Here is a 21,274-nt window from a genome sequence, read left to right as displayed (position 1 = left end):
ACTGAATGAAATCAAAATGCTTTTGACGGATAATAAATTATATAATTATTAATACTGCTACTCCTTTTCATCCCACCAATAACAACAAATCAACACACCCTTTATTCAAAAAACCAAAGAGTTCCTACTGGGATGCACTAGAAATACAGACGAGAATAAAAAATACTTTTGGTTGTACATATTTCATGTGTCGATATACTGTACTATGCCATACAACAGCAATAACATTGAATTGAAATGACAGTAAAAATTGATTTTTTTAAGGCATTCATTGTATGCCTGATTCACATGTATGACACCAGCTACAATGACCCATTTTCAAAAATTTCTGGCATAGATTTAGTTATAAAATATGAATGAAGAAAACGATTGAAACACAAGTGTGCCTAACAAGACACTAGAAAGAAATTTCAGGGATGCTACAAGGCACTTACTGACTTTAATATGAGAAAAAAAAAATATAATAAAAGTTACTGTGATATGATCACAACTTTCTGTATATTTATCTCACGATATTGATGTGCTAAGTAAGGAGACACATAGCTGACTAATCAAATAGTACAATATCTTCATAAGCTACCCAAGTATCCTTTATAATTTGACCAGTTTGTATACAGTAACAATGCCTTGCAAGTGGAGTATCCCCTGCCTTGCAATTCTAGAAAATTTACTCATAGAAAGTTTACAGCACATTCTGTATTTCAATACCAGGCCTTGTATTAGTGCCTCTGCCAACACGATTCCTTGTTCAGGCACTTACCATGACAAAACAGGAACAGGATGAGATAAATTAGGCAATATTTATGAATTCATTACATGCAGTAATTGCAAGCTTTAAACCTCCGGCATTCTTGTCTAACACGTCCAATATTCTCCTTAAAATTTCTTGATGGATGCTGAAGACATGCAGGACAAAAACTTCTTGATATGACCTGCCCCTCACCTACCCAACAGACCACTGCCTTGTCTCACTGCAGACACAGTGTTAGAGGTTCTCCCAACATGTAGCCACCAGCTTACTGACTGTATCACCAACATGCTCGTATGACCCAACCATTTCAATGATGCACGTTCCTGTCCTGTGAGGTGCAGCCCCATGGCCACCAGACAGGCCCCTCCAGGTCCCAGGACAGAGACAGCCTGGGTGCACCCCAGGAACATGTGTGCAGTAACAGCTGTACAAAGCAGCCTATACCCAGCCTGCACACAAGGGGCCTTTTTAGAAGGAGCAGCAGGAGCTGCTCTGGCTGTAGAGCCCTGCTGGGCCAAGCGCAGGCCTGAGTGCAGGTATCTCTCAGGGAGCAGCTGAGGGAGAAGGACTGCCAGCCAGAACCATGTGGGCTTTGGGGTTTCTGCTGCAGGAGACATACAGCTTAGTAGTCACAAGTTTTTCAGAATATCCTCTTAAACTCAATGGGTCAAGAGACCTTGAGAAGTTTTGAAAGAGTTACATTTCACAGTTTTTCCCTAGCTTGAGTATCTACCAGATGTTGGGTAATTGATCAGATAAAACAGAGAAACTTCAGATTAAAAGTACTACCCCAAAAAATTAAATCAGCATGGTATGTAAATCAAATCTAAGCAGCTACATAGTGCTACTGATTCTCTTTAGTGCTGAGATTTGTATTTGAACAACACACAGAGAGCTGAGAGCTTTCATTTAGTATCTTTTAGAGTAAATGATAAAAACAGATCAGAACTAGTTATGTAGAGCAATAAGTATGAGCTGATATCCACGTACATTAATACAGTTATATACTGATGTACTATCCACATGATATTTAACAGATCTGTGTAAAGATTACTTCAATGTTCCCATTCATTTGAGCTAAGAGAAAACAGCATACATATATGAAACTGTCATTTCAGTAACCTCCAAATGAGTTGTTAAAGCAGAAGACTGCTGCAAAGACTTGCCTACCATGGATTCATCAGTGTCTACATGATTTTCAGAGCATTCCATGTCTGTATTCTTAACCCTCTGCTTCTTATTCCTTCCTGACCCTTTCCACATTCAGTAAGATGCAAGCTTTCTCTGCTCTCTTTCTGTACTTTTCTCTTTTCTGTACTATTGTCTCTCTTCCAAGCTCTTACTTCCTGAATCCCCTCTTAAGTTCTGCTGTTTCCATGAACAAAAATTTACTTACAAAACGTGCCACAATTTATGACACTGCAAGACATCAATTTGCTCCATGTACTTGCATTTTGAAACTCTTATAACTTTGGTTTCACAATAAATGCAAACTTTGCAAAGAACTAAAAAATCTCTTATAAATATTGATAGAGTGCTTAGAACAGACACCTCCTGATGGGACTGCACATGGCTGAATGCTATTTGTGAACTCAGACTGAACCATATGACAATAATGTTGCTTAGATACTGAACATATAATAAAAGTCATGTATATAACTTGAAATATATAAATATATGTATGTGCACACATTTAACATGCTTAACTGCATTTATATATATGTATATACAATATGAATATGTATTCAAATATAAGTAATAATTTTCCATATAAAATACACTTGTCCTATACAGATTCCTTAATTGTCAATGAGAGCTTTTCAGAGTGCATTATATGGATTTTCCCTGGAATAGGAGAAATTAAAAAATTGTATAATTGTATATTTCTTTAGCTATCAGACAGAAAAAACTCCCCACTTTTCTTAGATAAAATATTTCAGTATTGAATTTTAACTGACGTAAACAAAAATGAGGAAAATATTTACCGATAGTGAATATGCCTGTAGGATGAAAAAAAAGATATTAAAAATTAATAGAACAACTCTACTGCTGCACTAAAATACAACAAAACATTTGGTTCATGGAAATTGTTTTGTTTCAAAATAAGGGTGCATGTTCAAATGTGAGAAAAGAACGTGCTGAAATAAACAGGCTCTATATGTTACAAAAGAGAAGGAATTTTGCAACTGCATTTCAGCGACCATGCACAAACTCCCATTCAGAGTTCCCACAAATGTAAGAACAGCATCTCAAGTTGGCTCCTGGGAAGCAAAGGAATTGTTAAGTAGGGTCCAGCAAGCAGGAAATACAAGCCTCAGTCCAACCTGGAAAGGATTTTTGCTAAAAACCAAGTTTAGTGAATGTCCAGTTAAAAAGAAATGCTTGAGCATTTTCTTCTTTCACTAGAATACTGTTGATCAGGCAACTTCAACAGGACAGCCAAATGAATAAACCACAATAAATGCATATTATGCACATTTAAGTGATGACTCCAGAGGGGAAAAAAAGATCCAGTTCCTACCAGTTTGGCTGAGTTGCGATGTGCTACGGCTTTTCCTCGAGAGACCCACGATGGCCACCATCTTGGCGCCAATGCTGGAGCGTCTCTTCTTGCTGCCTCCTCCAACGGTGCCCACTGCTGTGTCCGACTGGCTACCGTCGTTCTTCTCCAGCGTGTACATGTCCCCACCGATGCTGGTGCTCTTAGTCATGTTCTTTCCTGAGGCGCCCATCTGTCTGCTTTGCATTTTGGATGTAAAGACACTATCAGCCAGTGGATGGATAAACAGCGCAGACACAGAAGAGTAAAAAGGGGAAGACAGAAAAGGACAGGTTTCAGAAGGAAAGTTTTGGGAGACTGGAGGGTAACAGCAGCTAATTCACACAGGTAGGGGCTGGTTTTTAGAGGTAAAAAGCGGCTTTAATGCTACGTTCCTGTTTGATCAGAAGATGAAATTGATCAAACACTGTGACTGATCAAAATTTTGCTTTAGATAACACATTCTTACTTACTGGTTTTCTTAAAACACATTACCAGCACAAGCATATCAAAGAATTAATTTATCAGTATACCACTGTTCATTTTTTAGAAAGTATGCAGGAATAGAAATATATTCATACATTCAGAGCATTGCTCTCCACATTTAATAAATTAGATCATGAATACTTGATCATCTAGTTTATCAGCTAAGAAGCTTCTGAAAATGGCTTGAGTAGGGATTACCTGAACACAGCAAGAGACACAAGGAAAATAAAATACAGGAACTGTCATTTATAGTTCATACTTCAACTAGAGTTATAATTTTCTATAATGGTAAATAGTCACTAGCTAGAATCAGAAGTGTTGTCCACAGTTGAGCAAAGGGTCTTCAAGACCCATCGGTAAGCTACAGAAAAGCCACTGCCTGGCTCTCCTGAATTATTCTTACGGTTTTCCTTCAGCATCACTTGACCTGAAAAAAAGGTTTAAAAAAAAAAGGCTGGGTGAAAATAAGCCTGCTTCAAAATAATGCTCTTCTAATTGATGACTCCATTCCTTACAGATCTCTTTTGTAAGTTTGTTCAGCTTTATCTGTGGCAGTGGTAAGTTGTTATGTGCCTGTACTTTTGCCTGTTGAGATGAGATAGCAGCATTGTGATGTTGGGCATTTGCTGTCCCTCCAGTAGTGTCTTTATCACCAAATAATTAAAGAATAAAAACACAAACAGTCAAAAACCTGAAGTGGTTCCATTTCTTTACTGATGTCCCAACTTTTAGCTCTTACAGCAAAATAATTATTTAATGGTAAGTTCTCAGGTTATCTGATCTCACATTACTGAAACATTTTATTTCTCTATTTGAACAAGCGCTGCACAGAAATTCACCAGTGGGGACGCTGCAGCTCAAAAGGTACACACTGAAAAAGAGTTTTTAGTCTCCCAGACAGAAGGCTGAAGTGTGTCTTGACCCAGACAAAGACCCCCTAATGTTGCCTGGGAAATTTATGTTCTGTAGACCCCCTAAGTGTTCTGCCTCACATACAAACACACAAACCTGTATTCCTCAGGGAAGCACATACTTGATTCATGAACAAACTAAATGAAAGTCTGAAGTCTTAGCTTCCATTTCTAAACATCCAGACATTTCTTGGATTTTTCAGTAATTGAGTTTGGTTCAATTATGCTATGATTTTGATAAAATTACACAGTGATGAACCAATTTCAATTTTTTTATTCCCTTCCTGGCAGCAAATGCATGTATTATATGCATATGTTATAAAACACTCGGACACTATGTGACTCAGATCATATTTACCTATAAAATGGAATTTTATGATAAAACACATTTTGTTCTTAATCACAGACTGTTCCTACAGGCTATAAGCAGCTTGCATCTGAATTACTTCCTGCAGCATGCCAGAGCACACTCCAGAGGGACCTGTCCTCTGAGTGCTCCAGGTTAAGGGACAAGATGATTTCTTTTGCATGGAAACGATCTGCAGTGATGAAAGCACTACATATCCAAATCTTGCCCTGACAAACATCCAGACCAGGAAACTCTTAAGCAAATGTGGGACTGATAATATATATGTAGAATATTTCTATTTCAATGAAGTTCTTGCACAGAACTTAGCACTTTGTTCATTGCATCTCACTAATAAGTTTATAGTAGATATGGTGCTAGGAATCTGTAGAGAAAAAAACAATGGAATATTTTTGGAAAATGGGAAATTGTTCTCTTTGCGTGTATGTATGTGTGTAAAAACACCACTATATAAATGCTAAGAAAGATTATTTTTGCTTTCCAAATGCATTTTCAAAAACATACTTAGGCTATTCCTGGAACTTCACCTCTCAGCAAATGGCTTTGGAGTGGATTTTTCCAGATGCAGACACAGTCTTCCTCTTACCTATGACAATCTAAAGCTATTTTAAAAATATACATTTATATTGCTTATTTAGCTCCTATAATCGATTTATAGAATCACAGAATCACCAAGGGTGGAAAAGACCTTTAAGATCATCCATTCCAGCTATCCACTTACCACCAATATTTCCCCACTAAACCATGTTCCTTAGTAGCACGTCTACATATTTCTTGTCCTCCAGGGACAGTGACTCCACCTCCTCCATGGGAGCCCATTCCAGTGCCTGAGCACACTTTCAGGGAAGAAGTTTTTCCTAATATCCAACTGAACATACATTGGTACAACTTGAGGCCACTCTCTCTCATGATATCCCTATTACCTAGAAGAGGCCAACTCCCTCCTTGCCAGCATGTATTTTCAGGTAGTTACAGAGGACGATAAGGTCTCCCCTGTAAAAACTTAACTATGGAATTAATGCGGTAGCTTCAAAAGCAAAGGGATCATTGCATCTCTTTGCACTGATTCAAGGGGAAATGAGATGAAGCGTCACATTTGGAACGAGGATGCCATTATTTAAGATATTTGAGAGTTTCCCAGAAAGCTTTTTGGTCTTTAATTGACAGCTGCATTTACATGAAGGCAAAAATGCCTCGAGTTAAGCCACAACACAGAGGAAAACACAACAGCTAGTTTATAGAATTGTCTTTGTAATCTAGTCCAAAAATAATGGGTGTGCTTCCTAAGGAAGTTATGAAGAAAAATATGAATGAGAGTTCAGTTCAACAGATATACAGGCACAAAACAGAGCTGAGAGTGATTTTGACAGGACAGCTAATAAAAAAGATCAGAACACAGTGAGAGCCTGAATGTGTATTCTTGTATCCTTTTTTAACTCCTCTTCTTCTTAGTACACATTGACACACACTAGAAAATTTGAAGTGGATTAGAACATATAAGAGTATAAAGGAAAGAGGGGAAATGAAAAAGACTGGACCTGCATTCCTGGGGCTTTTTAACACACTGATAACTGTTTGTAAAATGATAACATCACATGATGTATTTTCTTTCAAATAACACCTTCAGAGTTTGCATTCTCAGGGAGGAGATACCACAAGAACTAATTCTCAGTTTGAATGCTATCACACATTTAAAAAATATCAGAGAGATCTAGAAGAGACAGTGTTGGGAAGAGGTAGAATCTTCAGCTTTATGTTAGCTATATTCTTCTAAGAAGCAGAAATTAAGACTCTTACCCAGGAATGCTATTTTTAACCCAAGTTTTCTAAGGAAACATGATTAATTTCACAGTGTTGTCTGTCAGAACTCTATTTGGCCAAGGAGTAGAAAACTAAAGCTACTTAGTTACTAACACAGATTGCTGGAGAGAGATTTTATCAATGCCCTTTTGGAGACAGACAGTAGTATTGAAACGCTTACTACATGTGTGAGCTTGTTCCCACAGATTGATAGGAGGATCAGTAGTTTTATTGCCTGAAGGAAAACCTATTCCAATGATATAATTTTCAAGAATCACTGAGTCACTGAACATCCTTAGTTGGAAAGGACCACAAAGAGTACTGAGCCCAACTTGTGGCTCCACAAAGGAGCACCCACAGTTCAACCCCTACTTGTGAGATCATTGTCCAAACTGAGACAGGTCTCCCTGGAGTGTGCTCTGGAATACTGCAGGAGGTAATTCAGATACAAGCTGCTCCTTGAGCTGTGACAGCTTGTGGCCATGAGCATTGCCCTGTGGATGCTTTTTTCAGGGCCAGCCACCTCCTCAGTGAAAAACCTTTTCCTAACACACAACATGAGCCTCCCCTGGCACTGCTTCATGCTGTTTCCTCCCTATCCACAAAGTAAGTGAGCTGCTGTTGTATTTTATAATAGAAAAATAGTAATTATGCCATTGCTTTATAAGTGATATTAACACCGAAGACAGGTCTTATGTCAGAGCAGTGATAACAGAAATATTCTTTTTCTCATAAAACAGTGGGAAGAAAGTTCCCATTTCCTGTGTCTAATGTGCATTTACCATATTGAGGTGCTTCATGTGTCATATCCTAAAATGTACAATTCTATTAAAATGCAAAAGTTTGCTACAATTGCCCATATTAAAGAAATTGATGTGCTTAAAATGGCTGGCATGCAGACAAAGTTGCTATAATTTCACTAGGCAGTAAGATATGAAAGCACTATGCATTATAAAAATAGGCTCTTTTGCTTCTGTCTAAGGGTTCTCTTCACAGAATCAAGTTTTGCTGTATACACCTGTGGTGGATTTTGTTTAGTTTCATTTAATCAGGTTCTTTATACCAGCTATAGAACTGGTAACTGCTAAGAGAAAGGGAAAAGGATTCAAGTAAGGAAAAAAGAGATTTAAATTTAGTATAGAGTGGATGTTGCAAATACGCATACAAATGGCGAATACTGACATTCATTCACCAAACTCAATTTGTTCCCTCCAAGTACAATTGTAAAAATACTTGCTCTAATTCAACTTTTTGAGTTTTTTCTTTCATAAAAGCAGAAGGAGATGCATCTTTTTTATGCTCCTAGCTTGCAAACAGCTCCCAGAGAAAGCTATTGCATAGTAGTGGCTTCATTTATTTTTTCAGTTCTTTCTAAGGAACGCTCTGTGAAGTGGGTACTAGGAGAGGTCTGAAAAGCTGATTGTGTTCCATAGTAAATCTGCAGTGCTCTTGAGCAAGTCTGCTCCTTCATCCATACTCTGAACTCTTTTTGGCCATTCAAGCCTTTGCTCACTGATTACTGGTAAATGCTCGGTATCATCACCATTGAAGTTACCCACTTAGGCTGCCTTTTGACAGTGCCAGAAACGAACTTTTTCCTAAAAGAATAAGATGTTATATGTCAGGTCATGTTCCATTGTAAGACAACAGGACTGGCAAAGAGATGTCTTAGTTAATAACTCCTAGAAACATTTCTCTTAACAGGAAACAGAAATGACTTATCTGTGACATTTTCTTTCTACATACACACAGACATACATGTTCAGTTAGGCATTTTCAACAATGTCTTAAATTTATGAGAGAAAATGAAACAAGAAATAGAGGTGCACTACAAATTCAGTTTTCAAGATACCTGATAAGGTATTCAACTTAAGAAAATCTTCTACAACAAGAATATACAGCCACATGGGGAAAAAAATAAACCCACAAAATTATACAAACTGTGCTAGGCCAGCCATGTGCATGATGGTGCAGTAATCACCCTCATGAGAATCCAAACAAGAATCACCTCATCACACCAGTCCAGGTGCAGACAGCCCCTGCCCAAAAACAACCAGAGAGAATGTGACAGCCAGGCCATGCACTGCCCTTGGCTTGTGGGGACCAATCAGGCAACCAGAGCAGGATGACAGCAAAGCTCACACGGGAACATTACTTCCTGCACTGCCCTACATACAGGAAAACACTTGAGGACACTGAGAAACACTGTCAGATCTTTGTGTGGGTAGGCCAGAAACTTGTTTTAGATGCTTCAGTTTTCCAATGAACAAGGAAAAATGTCCTCAAGTGTAACATGGGTCAGGTGGGCTCTCTGACCTCGCTGACCTTGAAAGCCTGTGTGTACACAACTAACCTGCATGCTTCCCAAGCATGTTTTTGTCAGGTTTCCTAGAGCAAAAAGCTCCTGACCCACACTATCTCTTGAATTGTGCCTGCACTGCACTGGGGACATATCATTGGTGTGTCTGGCACAAAGCTGTGCCAAGGACAATGCAATTCACACAGTTTGGGTGAACCATGGAACAATGCTTAAGACTATGCTTGGCCCTGTCTTGTTTACTGACATGGACTCAGTCTTGAACTCACTTGACTATATAACAAATCTCAGACTGTTCTTAAATTCAAGCCCACAAGCTTTTTCTGAATGCTTTTGGAAAAAAAAAAAAAAAAGAACAAAAACAACAAAAACCATTAAGTCAGTATGAAGCTGCTGTTTGTATAAAGCTTTCTAGAAAATGCAGTATTATGCTTTTTGATTTCTTGAGGCAAGAATCTTTGGGATCTCTTTGTTAAAAATCCACTCATTTTCAAAATGGGGAGTGCAATTTTCTCTGGAATCAGATTTGCTATAAAGGTTTTCCAGACTCCTGCCACAGCAGATAATCAGACACACCTGTGTTTTTCTCCCCCATTTTTTGAAAGTATCTGTGATGAACCAATGAAAGATCAAAAAACACTGGCAGAGAAACTATCTCAGAATATAATGCCTGTGACGTGCTGCTTGGAAAGCTATCTCTTTGGAGTTGACACATAACCAGAAGGGAGTGCTGCCCTAGGAAATTTTCAGAGAAGGGAGGTAGGGAAACAGTTTACACAAGATCTTTGGTTCAGTCTTAGTATCTTATGCTTCAGAGAACCCATTTCTTTGATACCTGATCAAGAAGAAAGGCAACAGTTTATGAGGTTTCAGTTAAGATGGGAGATTTCAAGTGCAACAGGATCCTAAACTGAACGCTATGATTCTCCCAAGTTACTGCTGCAAAAAAAAAGAAAAAACAAACAAACAAAAAAACAATTGCAAAGTCTCAGAGATTAAAGAACCTTGATAAGACTTTTTCAGGCATCCTCTGTTGTTTAATAGCACAGCACTGCACATACTTTCTGTATACTAAGCAATCCAACAGGCAGCAGTGACTGAAACAAGGAAAAAAGCTGAACTAGGAAAATGCACAGATCTTCTCAACACACAAAAAAAAGATATATAAATAGCCAACAGACCCAAGCCCAAAACAAAGAGAAAGAGTATTTTCAGTTTGGAAGCAGACAAATGTCTTATGTAGTTGCTGTCCAGTTAAAATGTTTCGAACTTGATTTTTATACAACCTTTAAGAAAAATGCTCTCTTCAGACACCACAGTCAAAAAATACTGATCATATCCTCTTAGACATCTTTTGCCACTGTCTCATTTTACATTCCTAGACTTAAAAATGCTATTCTATCCATTCCTGTGTATGACTGATAGACTAAAATTATTCAGAATCTTGATTTTTTTTTCTGTTTTTCACTTACTAAAAAAATACACTTTACGAAAGCAATATTATTAAGCACAGCATTTTTCAACTCCACTACACAGCAATACCATCCACTGCATGGATAGTTTAGATAGGATGGATGGATTAGTAGGATTTCTGAGGACTTTTGTTTTCATTACAGCTGAATACTTGCAGGTATCTGTGATGAACCAATGAAAGATCAAAAAACACTGGCAGAGAAAGTCTTCATGACAGCTGAATACTTACGCTGAGATCAAATGTCAGATCTTGCAGGTATCTTTTTTTCCCAATGAAAAGTCAGTACCACTCCTGCCCTGCCTTTCACCTTAGTTCTCTGGCAATTATGCCTAAAGAAAATAAAGCATCTGCTAATGTAAAACTACACTTAGCTGAGTGAGGAGCACAGCCATGTACTGTGATGCTGAAGGGAAAGGATTTTAACAATTCTTCAATTGCTGACAGAGTTATTCTCTCGTACACATCTCTTACCAGACTGGACAACAACTGACGATTCTTTTTACAGATTTTTACAAGCAGGATAGGAATTATGATGCCATTCTTAATGGAGCTCTTTCCTCATTTGTAGACATTTTCATTTCATTAATTTCCTGGAGATATTTAACAAAATCAGAATTATGGGGACAGCTGTGATGCAGGAAATAATATTTCCATGGGAACAGTGCTTGTAGCCAATGCACGTCAATTCACATCAAAGAAAAACACTACAGGTTTGCAATTATACTGAGTTAGTCTCCTGAAGATCACTTTGCTGAAAATTATCCTATAAGTCATTTGTGATATAAATCTCTAATACCTACTGGACTGACTAAATTAACAGGTTTATTTTATGGAAATTGTAACTGGGAAATTTGTGGAAAACAATTTTGGAATTGAATTCTTTAAATGGCTTGGGCTGAACGTGGAAAATATATCTTTTTACGATTAATTAGTGAATAAAACAGTGATTATAATGTACGTTGTTACGTATACTTTGCAAAGAAAACATGTGTGCACATCTGAAAATAAAAATAACTCCGTATTTCACCAGTTGTTTCATATGAAGCAGCTGAACAACAGACTTTCCAAACTGAAACTGACAATGGGCAATGTGGTTTAATTGAGTGTCTTCTAGAAAAACACAACTTGCATCTACTTAATCCACAAGTTGAATGGTATGTGCTTATTTGAACATATTATAGAATTACAGTTTTCCAGCTGAGATGGAAAAGAGATGGAAGAGAGGGATTGTTCTCTTTTCAGCATTAACAGTGCTTACTAAGTCATGAAATACAGCTGTGCCACAAACTTGCCTAAAACAACTCCGATTTATTCCTTGAAGAAATGAAAAGAGCTCACTGAAATTGAAAACAAGCAGTAAATTGATAAACCTAATTTTAAATCCACTGTGTATGCATAACCCAAAATCATCAGAGAAATATTGTAAAATTAAATCCTAAAGGGAGGAAAAATCAAATTTCAAAGTAGAAATTCTCAAAAATACATAGAGATAAAAGACATCTTCAGGATAAGAGGAACCAGGATTTAGCTAAACTGAAATTTCCTATAAGGACTATTTTCTTATTGGGAAAAAAACATTAACAGCTGGAAAACTTTGGAAGAAAGTAATATAAGAACTGGACTGGATGTGCTACTGAGAGTATATAGGAGAAGATCACAAAATGCACAGGGAAGAAATAGCTGTCCTGAAAAGCCATTATTCAAATCAATGGCTGTAGGCAAACGTGGATTTGACTAAAGCTGCCTCTGTACTTGGCTCCTGGAAGTCAAAAAAGCTTTGATCAGCACTGTACAACCTGGCTATGCTTCACTCCTCGTCCCTTTGCACTACTCACGTGTGTGGTGGGGGGAATCTAAACAATAAAGCAGCTCTGCATTTATGTCTTCCCCTGCAAATTCAGGTTGCTTGAGGACTCCAGAAAATCAGGGTCAGAATAGACACTGCTAACATTTCTCAAACCTATAGCATCTCTCCGAATTGATCTTCTGGGACCGAGAGCTAAATGGACACGAGCAAGAGATCTGAAGCCATAATTACCTCAGCCGAAGAGATATTATCTGGGACATCACGATCTTGCCTGCCTGCCTTCTGTCACTTTGACAAAATGACTTTGAGTCACTTTGGGCCTCCGGGGAAAACTGGAAAGCCATACAGAAAACTTGAGAGCATCAGAAAAAGAAAAGGTTGTGAAGAAACTTGCCATGCACTTTCTGAACCCAGGTCTGCAGGTTTCTTGACCTATGGAGCACAGGCCCATGGCCACAGCTCCTTGCTGAGGAACTATGTACACTTACATGCTATGTATGTTTGGAGAAAATGCTTGTTTGGGTAACACTTTAAGGACTTTATAGGCTGAGTATGACTATTATGCAGGTACAGTGATAGTACTGAACCAAAATGTTCAGATGTTTAGTCAAGCAACCTAAACATCAGATAGGCCTGGGAACCCCAGTATAGGAAGAACGTGGAACTGTTGGATCAGGTCCAGAGGAGGGTCACAAAGATGATCAGAGGGCTGGAGCATCTCTCCTATGAAGAAAGGTTGAGGGAGTTGGACTTGCTAAGCTTGGAGAAGAGAAGGCTCTGTGAAGACCTCACTGGGACCTTCCAGTACTTGAAAGGAGCTTACAAGCAGAAGGGAGACCGATTTTTTATAGTCTGATAGGACAAGCAGGAATGACTTTCAACTAAAAAAGGGGAGATTTAGGTTAGATTTTAAGAAGAAATTACTACCCAGAGGGTGGTAAGGTGCTGGCACAGGCTGCTGAGAGAGGTTGTAAATGCCCCATCCCTGGTAGCATCCAAGGCCAGGTTGGATGGGATCCTGGGCAGCATGATCTGGTGGGTGGTAACTCTACCCACGGCAAGGAGATGAGATCTAGGTGATCCTTAAGCCCCCCTCCAACCTAAGCCATTCTATGACTCTGTGATTTTGATTCATTTCAAATCCTCAGTTTATTTCTTTTGATTATCTCTATTTCTTGCATGTCTCTAGGGCTTTTCATCTGCACTTCTATATTTTATAGCCTACTGATGCACTGTTTTTGAATGACCTTAAGTGACATGAGTATATCAGTGCTTTCTGAATCACAGGTTGGAGTTGATGCACCATGGAGGCTGAACTGCAGGTTGTGTTTCATGGAGATGGAAGCATTCTCAACAATACTGTACTGTTGTCAAACATAAAAAGTCTGAGCTATAGACAATTTCAAATGAAGTATTTTCACTCTCTGCTTGTTAATAATGTGTACTTCCAAATTTATTATTTTAGTATTTCCCAGCAGATAAAACTAAGTCTACCATCTGTAGAGAAATCTGTACAAATTTTGTATCTTTTCCAGGAAACCAGGTCTCTAAGGTTTTGATAGGTAGTGATGACTAACTCAAAAACAGATGAGATTGCTAGATTTCTTAAATGATTTATATTCTGCTCTCAGTACAGATGTCACTAACAATATATGAACTAATACAATTAATTTCTTAACCATTGATATGGTGTCCTTTTCAATAATTTCTACAGAAGCCAAAAATAATTTTCTTCTGTAGGTCATCTGCCAAAGTTTAAAACATGAAATAAATTATTGTGTCCATTGCTACAGACACAGTTGCTGTATGGATTTTTATCTCTCGAATGTAGAATACTAAATTAAGTTTTAAAATTTACATAAAAAAACAGGGTCATTTGTCATTAACTGCTAACAAACTCTGTATAGCCCAATAATTCTAATCTTACTGGAAAATAGAAAATAGGTACTTTGATTTCAGAGACACAGACCAGCTGTATTTAAGCAGCCATCTGGTTGTCTAATGAGAAGCACACAGAAGAGTTACATTAGAAGAACACAGATTTTAAGTTGCTGCTTGTTGTTTCAGGCCTCTGTCCATTATACATGCCCCAGCCTCTCAAATTAACAAAGCATTTTGAATTTGAAAAGAGCTAGTGAATGTCAGACTCATAGAATCACAGAATATCCTAAGTTGGAAGGGACCCACAAGGATCAAGTCCAACTCCTGGCTCAACACAAGACCACTCAAAAATAAGAGCAAATGTCTGAGAGCTTCGTCCAGACACTTCTGAAACTCAGGCAGCTTAGTGCCACGACCACTGCACTGTGTAGCCTGTTCCAGTGTCTGATCGCTTTCCAGTGAATAACTTTTTCCTGATATCCAACTTAAACCTCCCTTTATGTTGTATGGCAGCTTGCCAGTCTGATCCCAGGAGTGGCAAGAACACTGTTTCTGATGGTTAAGAAACACCTTGGGCTAAGAGCTACAGCAAAGTCAAGAAGTGCACCCTCCAAGTGGTGGGGGAGGCTGGTGGCCTCATAACTCCTCCTGACTGCAGCCCCACCTGGCAAGGTCCAAGCTCAGGGCCTTACCCTTGGGAGGAAGCATGCTTTTGATCACACTTTTTCCCCATGTAATGAGGCCATGACCTAGGCTTTACCACCTTGCAAACCCCGTTTTGTGCTTCAAGAAGGGTCTGGCCTACTAAAAGGGTATGGTTTAGCTGACCAACAGAAGCACAGATCACTTTTTTTCTAGGAAACCATTGCTAGAACTATTGGACACAGATTGCACACACTGCAACTTAGTACAGTATTGTGCAGTTTGGAAAGGGTCTCAGGATGCAGCTTTCACAGCCATTGCAAGCACGTGGCCTGTTTGGCAGGAAAGTTTGGGCACAATTAATACATTTCATCCATTAGTTTAGTTGGTTGGGCACAATTAACTTCCTTCATCCATTAGTTTAGTTGGAACAATCACTACAAATTTTCTGAAACCGTTTTGAGAAATCAAACAACGCAAACACACTGAAAATAGATTTTTGATGCTTGTTGGCTTTTGGACAATTTTTGATATTTTTACCAGAATATAGATTTTCAAAAAGCATTACTAGTTTCCACCTCTATGGAGCAGCTAGCACAGACTACAAAACACTGCATTTAACTGATAATAGCTGCAGTCGCAGTAGAAGCACATAAAAACTGAAATACAAAGGTTACAATACAGTGAAAAAGCAAGGAACAAATACTCATCAGGCACCAGTTTTAAAACCTACGTAATTAAATTCTTTGAAGATTTTTTTTTGACCGAATGACACAAAAGATACTAGAAATTGAATTTGAGATGAATCTTTACATCCCACAAAGGAAAGGGCACAGAGAGCATGAAGAACTATTAGGAAGAGAAAGAAGTTTTTTGTATGAACAATCCCATTACTTAAAACTACATACTGCACTGTTTCTTGTATCTTTGAGTAATTCTGCAAAATTACAATCCAGCTGACTTTCTCAACTGTAAACCTTCATTCTTGTGTCACCTTCCTATATATATATATATGTATATATATATATATGTATATATGTATCACCGCTTTTTCCCAAAATTGTAGAAACATGCTATAACATATCCCTTTAGAAAGTAGAACAAACCTCTAGTCTTGCTCTCATCAGTTCTACAAGTACAGTCACATCCTCTTTCTCCTTTTCACCCATGTTAATTGAAAGAACAAATATTTACATTGTTTAAAATAACTCTGTTGAGCTCCTGTTTTCCACTCCCGTTTCAAGCACTTTCTAAACAAACAAATTTTACTGCTTGTGTTTGTTCAGTTGAAACTGCACCTGGCAAGGTCTTTAATGACATCTTAAGATTTCAGAACTGTATTGGTCTCCTTTGCTTTGCTATACCATGTCTCAAATTTGCCCTCTTTCCAATCTTCCATTTAACATCTGCATGAGTAGACTTAAATTTTCTGTTCAGCCGGATGACTGTGATGGTCCCAGGGCAGTATTTACTGTCCCCTATATTGCTGTCCCTAAATCAACATTTGCTTACCAACACTACATCAAAATATTGCTTCTGCAATTAAAACTGCCTCCCTTCTCACCTGCCTCCTTCTGCTACACTAACAGGAGCTGGGGGTCTTGATAGATGAAAAACTTAACATGAGTCAGCAGTGTGCCCTTGCAAATGGTATCGTGGGCTCCATCAGAAGAGGGGTGGCCAGCAGGGACAGGGAGGTGATTGTCCCCCTCTACTCTGCTCTTGGGAGGCCCCAGCTGGAGTACTGTGTCCAGGTGTGGAGCCCCCAGTACAAGAAGGACGGGGAGCTGTTGGAGAGGATCCAGAGGAGAGCCATGAAAATGATCAGGGGGCTGGAGCACCTCCCCTACAAAGACAGGCTGAGGGAGCTGGGCTTGTTCAGCCTGGAGAAGAGAAGGCTGCGGGGTGACCTGACTGCTGCCTTTCAGTACCTAAAGGGAGCCTACAAAAAGGAGGGGAGTCAACTCTTTGATAGGGTAGATAACAGTAGGACAAGGGGAAATGGTTTTAAGTTGAAGGAGGGGAGATTTAGGTTGGATGTCAGGGGGAAGTTTTTTACAGAGAGAGTGGTGAGGTGCTGGAACAGGCTGCCCAGAGAGGTTGTGGATGCCCCGTCCCCGGAGATGTTCAAGGCCAGATTGGATGGGGTCCTGTGCAGCCTGGTCTAGTATTAAATGGGGAGGTTGGTGGCCCTGCATGTGGCACAGGGGGTTGGAGTTTCGTGATCCTTGAGGTCCCTTCCAACCCTGGCCATTCTGTGATTCTGTGAATCACGAATCTCATCTCAGTATCAGTAAATTCATTATTTCCCTCCAAGACCTTTCTGCTCTTTTTCCCAGTCACGTGGACAGTGCATGTCAGTTAGACTTGCTCTTTGGACAGCACTTTGAGTTCTGCTTTCATATTAGGTCCGCATTTTTGTGACTTGCAGATACTTACAATTTTACATCTCTACCCTTTCTGTTCATTCACATACTGAATCCACTCTCACATTTCATATGCCAGTTACTGTAGTGCTTTTCTCCAGTCCTGACAATTTAACTAACCTAACCCCTTCAAGTATACTGTAGGTAAGTTCTGTAGCCTTTCAGTTTGGCTGTGCCACCCCTTGCTGTGCATCAGTACAAGGCACACTTTTCTTTCTCCAGCTGTACATACGTTTTTCTTTTCCAGTATTTAGCAGTTGCTCCTTATCACATTGCTGATCATGTACTTGTGATATTTTAGTGACGTTTTTTTTCCTACGTGCCTCAAATGCTTGAAAAGAGCTCTCCAGAAGCATTCACAAAACTCGCTTATTTCCTTTTTTCATATCTCCCCCAAGTGCTCCCAGCTGCCAAGATGTCCCCAGCCTAGTACTGTAACTGTCTCCTGTCATGTGGAACATCTCCTAATTCTCCAGTGGTCCCCTCTCTGTTTTTCATCTTGTGATTTTGACTCCTGTGCTTGGAACACAGCCTATATTTTTATTCTGTACTTGAATTATTTATTCTGTATTTGTAGCACAGTGAAATCCTGTTCTGTGACTGCAGTTGTGCGCTGATGTGAGCAAACATAACTATGGTGGATTGATATTCAGAAGACAATTAAGGAAGGTCAAGATTTGAGGCATTCTTAAGCAGATTTCTTGCAATAAAAATGCTCACACAGAAGACCTAGGTTGTTTCTGATATCATCAGGGAGTTGGAATAAGAATGATGTCAGATAACAATACCTAAGGAGTCTTTAAAAACTGCAGAGGGGAAGCTTGATCCATGCTTTCTGTTTACTAGCATGCATTGCCAAGAAGGAACACAGTTGTGATTTTTCTGTACATCAACCATATGCCAATTTGTAGTTCCAAGAGGTTTAGTGAAGGCAAAATCTGACTTTGCAGCTATTGCTGCCAAAAAGATTGATTGACTTATTGTACTCTAGTGCTCTAAAAGCTAATGCAGTTTACTGCACTGAGTGACTCTATGAAACAGGCAAGGGATGCAGTCATGATGGATATCTGTCTTCATGGTCATTTAAGCTACTTTGAACCCACCTATCATCTCAGCAGACTGAAACCATTAGTGTGACTATTAGCATTACTCACAAAATGTATAAGCATGGTGACTTTGAAATGTACAATATCGAGGCCTTTGAAGAACTCACTTTTGATGATGGAGTGATTGAGAGCAGCCCCTTTGTCTCCCAGTTCCCCAGAGGAAAGGTGACTGCTGTTCAACGCCTGCGAATACAAATTCCCATCTCCTCTACAGCTTTTGTGATGCCCAAAATCTCAGGGTCTAGGAGGTAATTGTCTGCTGTTCTTTGTTGGATGAGATGGCTGCTTCAGTTCTGTTGGGTACCGCAAATACCTATTGATATGGTTAATTATTAAATGATGCTTTGCTGACTGTTCAACACTGGTGTTGAGTATTTTTGGAAAAATGAAGTTGTTAAGAGCAGCTGCAAAGATGCCTTGTTTCATACCAAGAAGGGATCCTGACTTCTCTGCCTTCCTGCAGATTGAGAGCAGCCATCAGGCAGAGGGATGAGCTGGCACAGAGAAAAAGTAGTTCCTTCTCAAGGAAGACTTTATTTTCTGTGAGGGGCAGCATTTTTGGCTGAAGGGTAACGTGAATGAATGTTGTCAACTGGGAATAGAGACCTGCTTTGTAAAAGGCAGAACTTCATGATCCCACTAAAATGGAAACTTAATGAGATTTAGGAGAGAAAAAGGTCCTTAAAGTACCCACACTACCAAAAGATTTGCTTAGCAGTCCCTGGAGCAAGCATGTCAAGGCAGTCTTAAAGACAGCTGTTTCTAAACAGATGCTTTTGCTGAGATTTAGAAGGTGTTCACACAAGTGAAGAAATGATGGCAACATATAGAGTGAGTGGCAGTATCTCCCCATACCGCCCCAGATTGAACACTGCACGTTTTGATTTTTTTTTTTTTTTATGACCTTTGCCCCATTCTACCACAGGCGAACTGGTTCATTCATCTCCATTTGAAAGAGTCTATCAGAACACTTTATGTGAGTAATTATTTGTCTGAAATAAAAGAAGTGACTGTGTGTGTCTGCATGTGCGTGTATGTACAGGCACGTACAGGTGGATGTATGCAGCAATGGAAGTGGAATGCAGCAGAGCACTTTAACATGCATTAGAACAGCTTGACAAGAGCATTTGCTGGAAAAAGTATTTTTTTCCTGAGAGTTTCTGATGTGTTTCAGCAAAACTCAAACTCATTTTTTTTTTACAAATGAAGAAGGAAAGAACACTGTATTTCTCATAATGCAAATTACATGGATTTTGCAATATAAAATGTCACCAATTAGAAGTCATGGTTCAAAGGAATTGTGGTAAAATGTGTAAAGCTAGAATGCTATCTGATAAAATTAGAGCCGATTGTGCTGAAATACTTCTGGACACAATACAGCAGCAGAGCTGCATGACCCCTCGATAGTGCAGCAAACCACAACAGCTATTCATATGGAGTGGAAGAAAAGGAAAAACTCTGCTTATCCATGTCAATTGTCCATCAACATGCACATTTATCAGCCCATGTGAAAAGGTTTACAAAAAAAAATTCAAATTCTTTCCTTTACTACTGCCAGAAAAAAAAAGAGTAAAGATGATTTTGATACTGGTAACTCAACAAAGGATTTGTCCATGACCAATAATTCAAGCAGATAATATAAAGAGGCACAGTTTGTATTGTTTATTATAGTCAAGCTCTAGTCTACAACAATTTAAAAAATAAAATGCTGTAGCTGCATACAAAATGATGCATTGAGTTAGTGCGCTGCATCATTTGCTATGCAGAACAAGTTCACTGAAGCTGAGACTAAAACTTGTTTCAACATGAAATCATCACAGCTGAAAGCAAAAGAAGCGACAGACACCACAGACGATAAACTAAGGAAAGGAAAGAAAAAAAAAAAGGAAGGCAGGGAGGGTTCAGGTACAGGAGGAAGCAGGTCAGCAGGTCTTCAGAACTAGAAATGTTTTACCTGTCATCCTCTTTCCCTTCCTCAGCTTGATCCTCTTGAGCTTTTTCATCTTGCCCTGAGCCCTTGGTTTCTTCCTGATCACCGTTCTCTGCCACCTCTTGCCCTTCCCCTTTTTCATCAGTTTCTTGCTCCTTTGCTTTTTCCTCCTCCTCCTCTTTTTCCTCCTCCTCAGGAAATATTTCATCTTGTTCATCCCCTTCCAACCCTCCCTCTTTTTTTTCCTCTATATTCCTTGTCCTTCTGAAGTCAACAAAATATTGAGCAAAGCATGCAAAAGGAAAAAAGAAAAGGATAAAGTAAAGTTAGGGCCACAGAGAAGAGCATGCATGGACTCAAAAGAAAGGGAACATAGAAGGAATAGAACAAAAACCAAATGATGGAAGTAGCCACTAAGTAGCCACATGCTGGCTAGCCCTCCAGCCTGCACCAGAAAAGCTTTACACTGGGATGTTTTCTTAGGACAGCCTGTAAGGCCCTCTTTGAATAGAAGTTGCATAGCAATACATCTCATTTATGAAAGGAAGCATAACCATTGGACAGAAACAATATCCTAACATTGCCCATAGAAACAGATGTTGAAAATATCTTATGAAATGCATTACTTCTCTCCAGGGGACAGATCTTTGGCATTGAATTTTGCTGACAGATGTGGGTGGGTTACACCTGCTGAGAAAGATGACTTTCTGTTTGTTCTGCAGTCAAAGCTCCACTGATAGTGCAGGAGGGGCACGCAAAGGAGATGCTTTGCTCACAGACATGCTGAGCACACCTTGCTGACAACTGAGTGGTCTTGTGCCTTCTGTTGAGCTGGAC

At 39.1% G+C, this 21,274-nt stretch overlaps 1 protein-coding gene across 7 annotated transcripts in view; it reads right to left on the bottom strand.

The window, feature by feature from the left end:
- Positions 1-21,274, bottom strand: part of RIMS2 (regulating synaptic membrane exocytosis 2) — a 433,643-nt gene that overhangs the window by 43,907 nt on the left and 368,462 nt on the right. For 5 of the 7 annotated variants that reach the window (XM_052704736.1, XM_052704737.1, XM_052704738.1 and 2 more), the window contains one exon: positions 3,273-3,514. In XM_052704736.1, coding sequence (XP_052560696.1) covers positions 3,273-3,514 — 242 coding nt within the window. Of the gene's footprint in view, positions 1-3,272; positions 3,515-20,461; positions 21,196-21,274 lie in introns of those variants that run through there. The other 2 variants (XM_052704735.1, XM_052704734.1) reach the window with 2 other exon arrangements.

This window comes from Tympanuchus pallidicinctus, unplaced genomic scaffold (assembly GCF_026119805.1).
Source record: "Tympanuchus pallidicinctus isolate F22 unplaced genomic scaffold, pur_lepc_1.0 scaffold5, whole genome shotgun sequence".
Lineage (NCBI taxonomy): Eukaryota > Metazoa > Chordata > Aves > Galliformes > Phasianidae > Tympanuchus > Tympanuchus pallidicinctus.
This window is presented reverse-complemented; position numbering and strand designations above follow the sequence as displayed.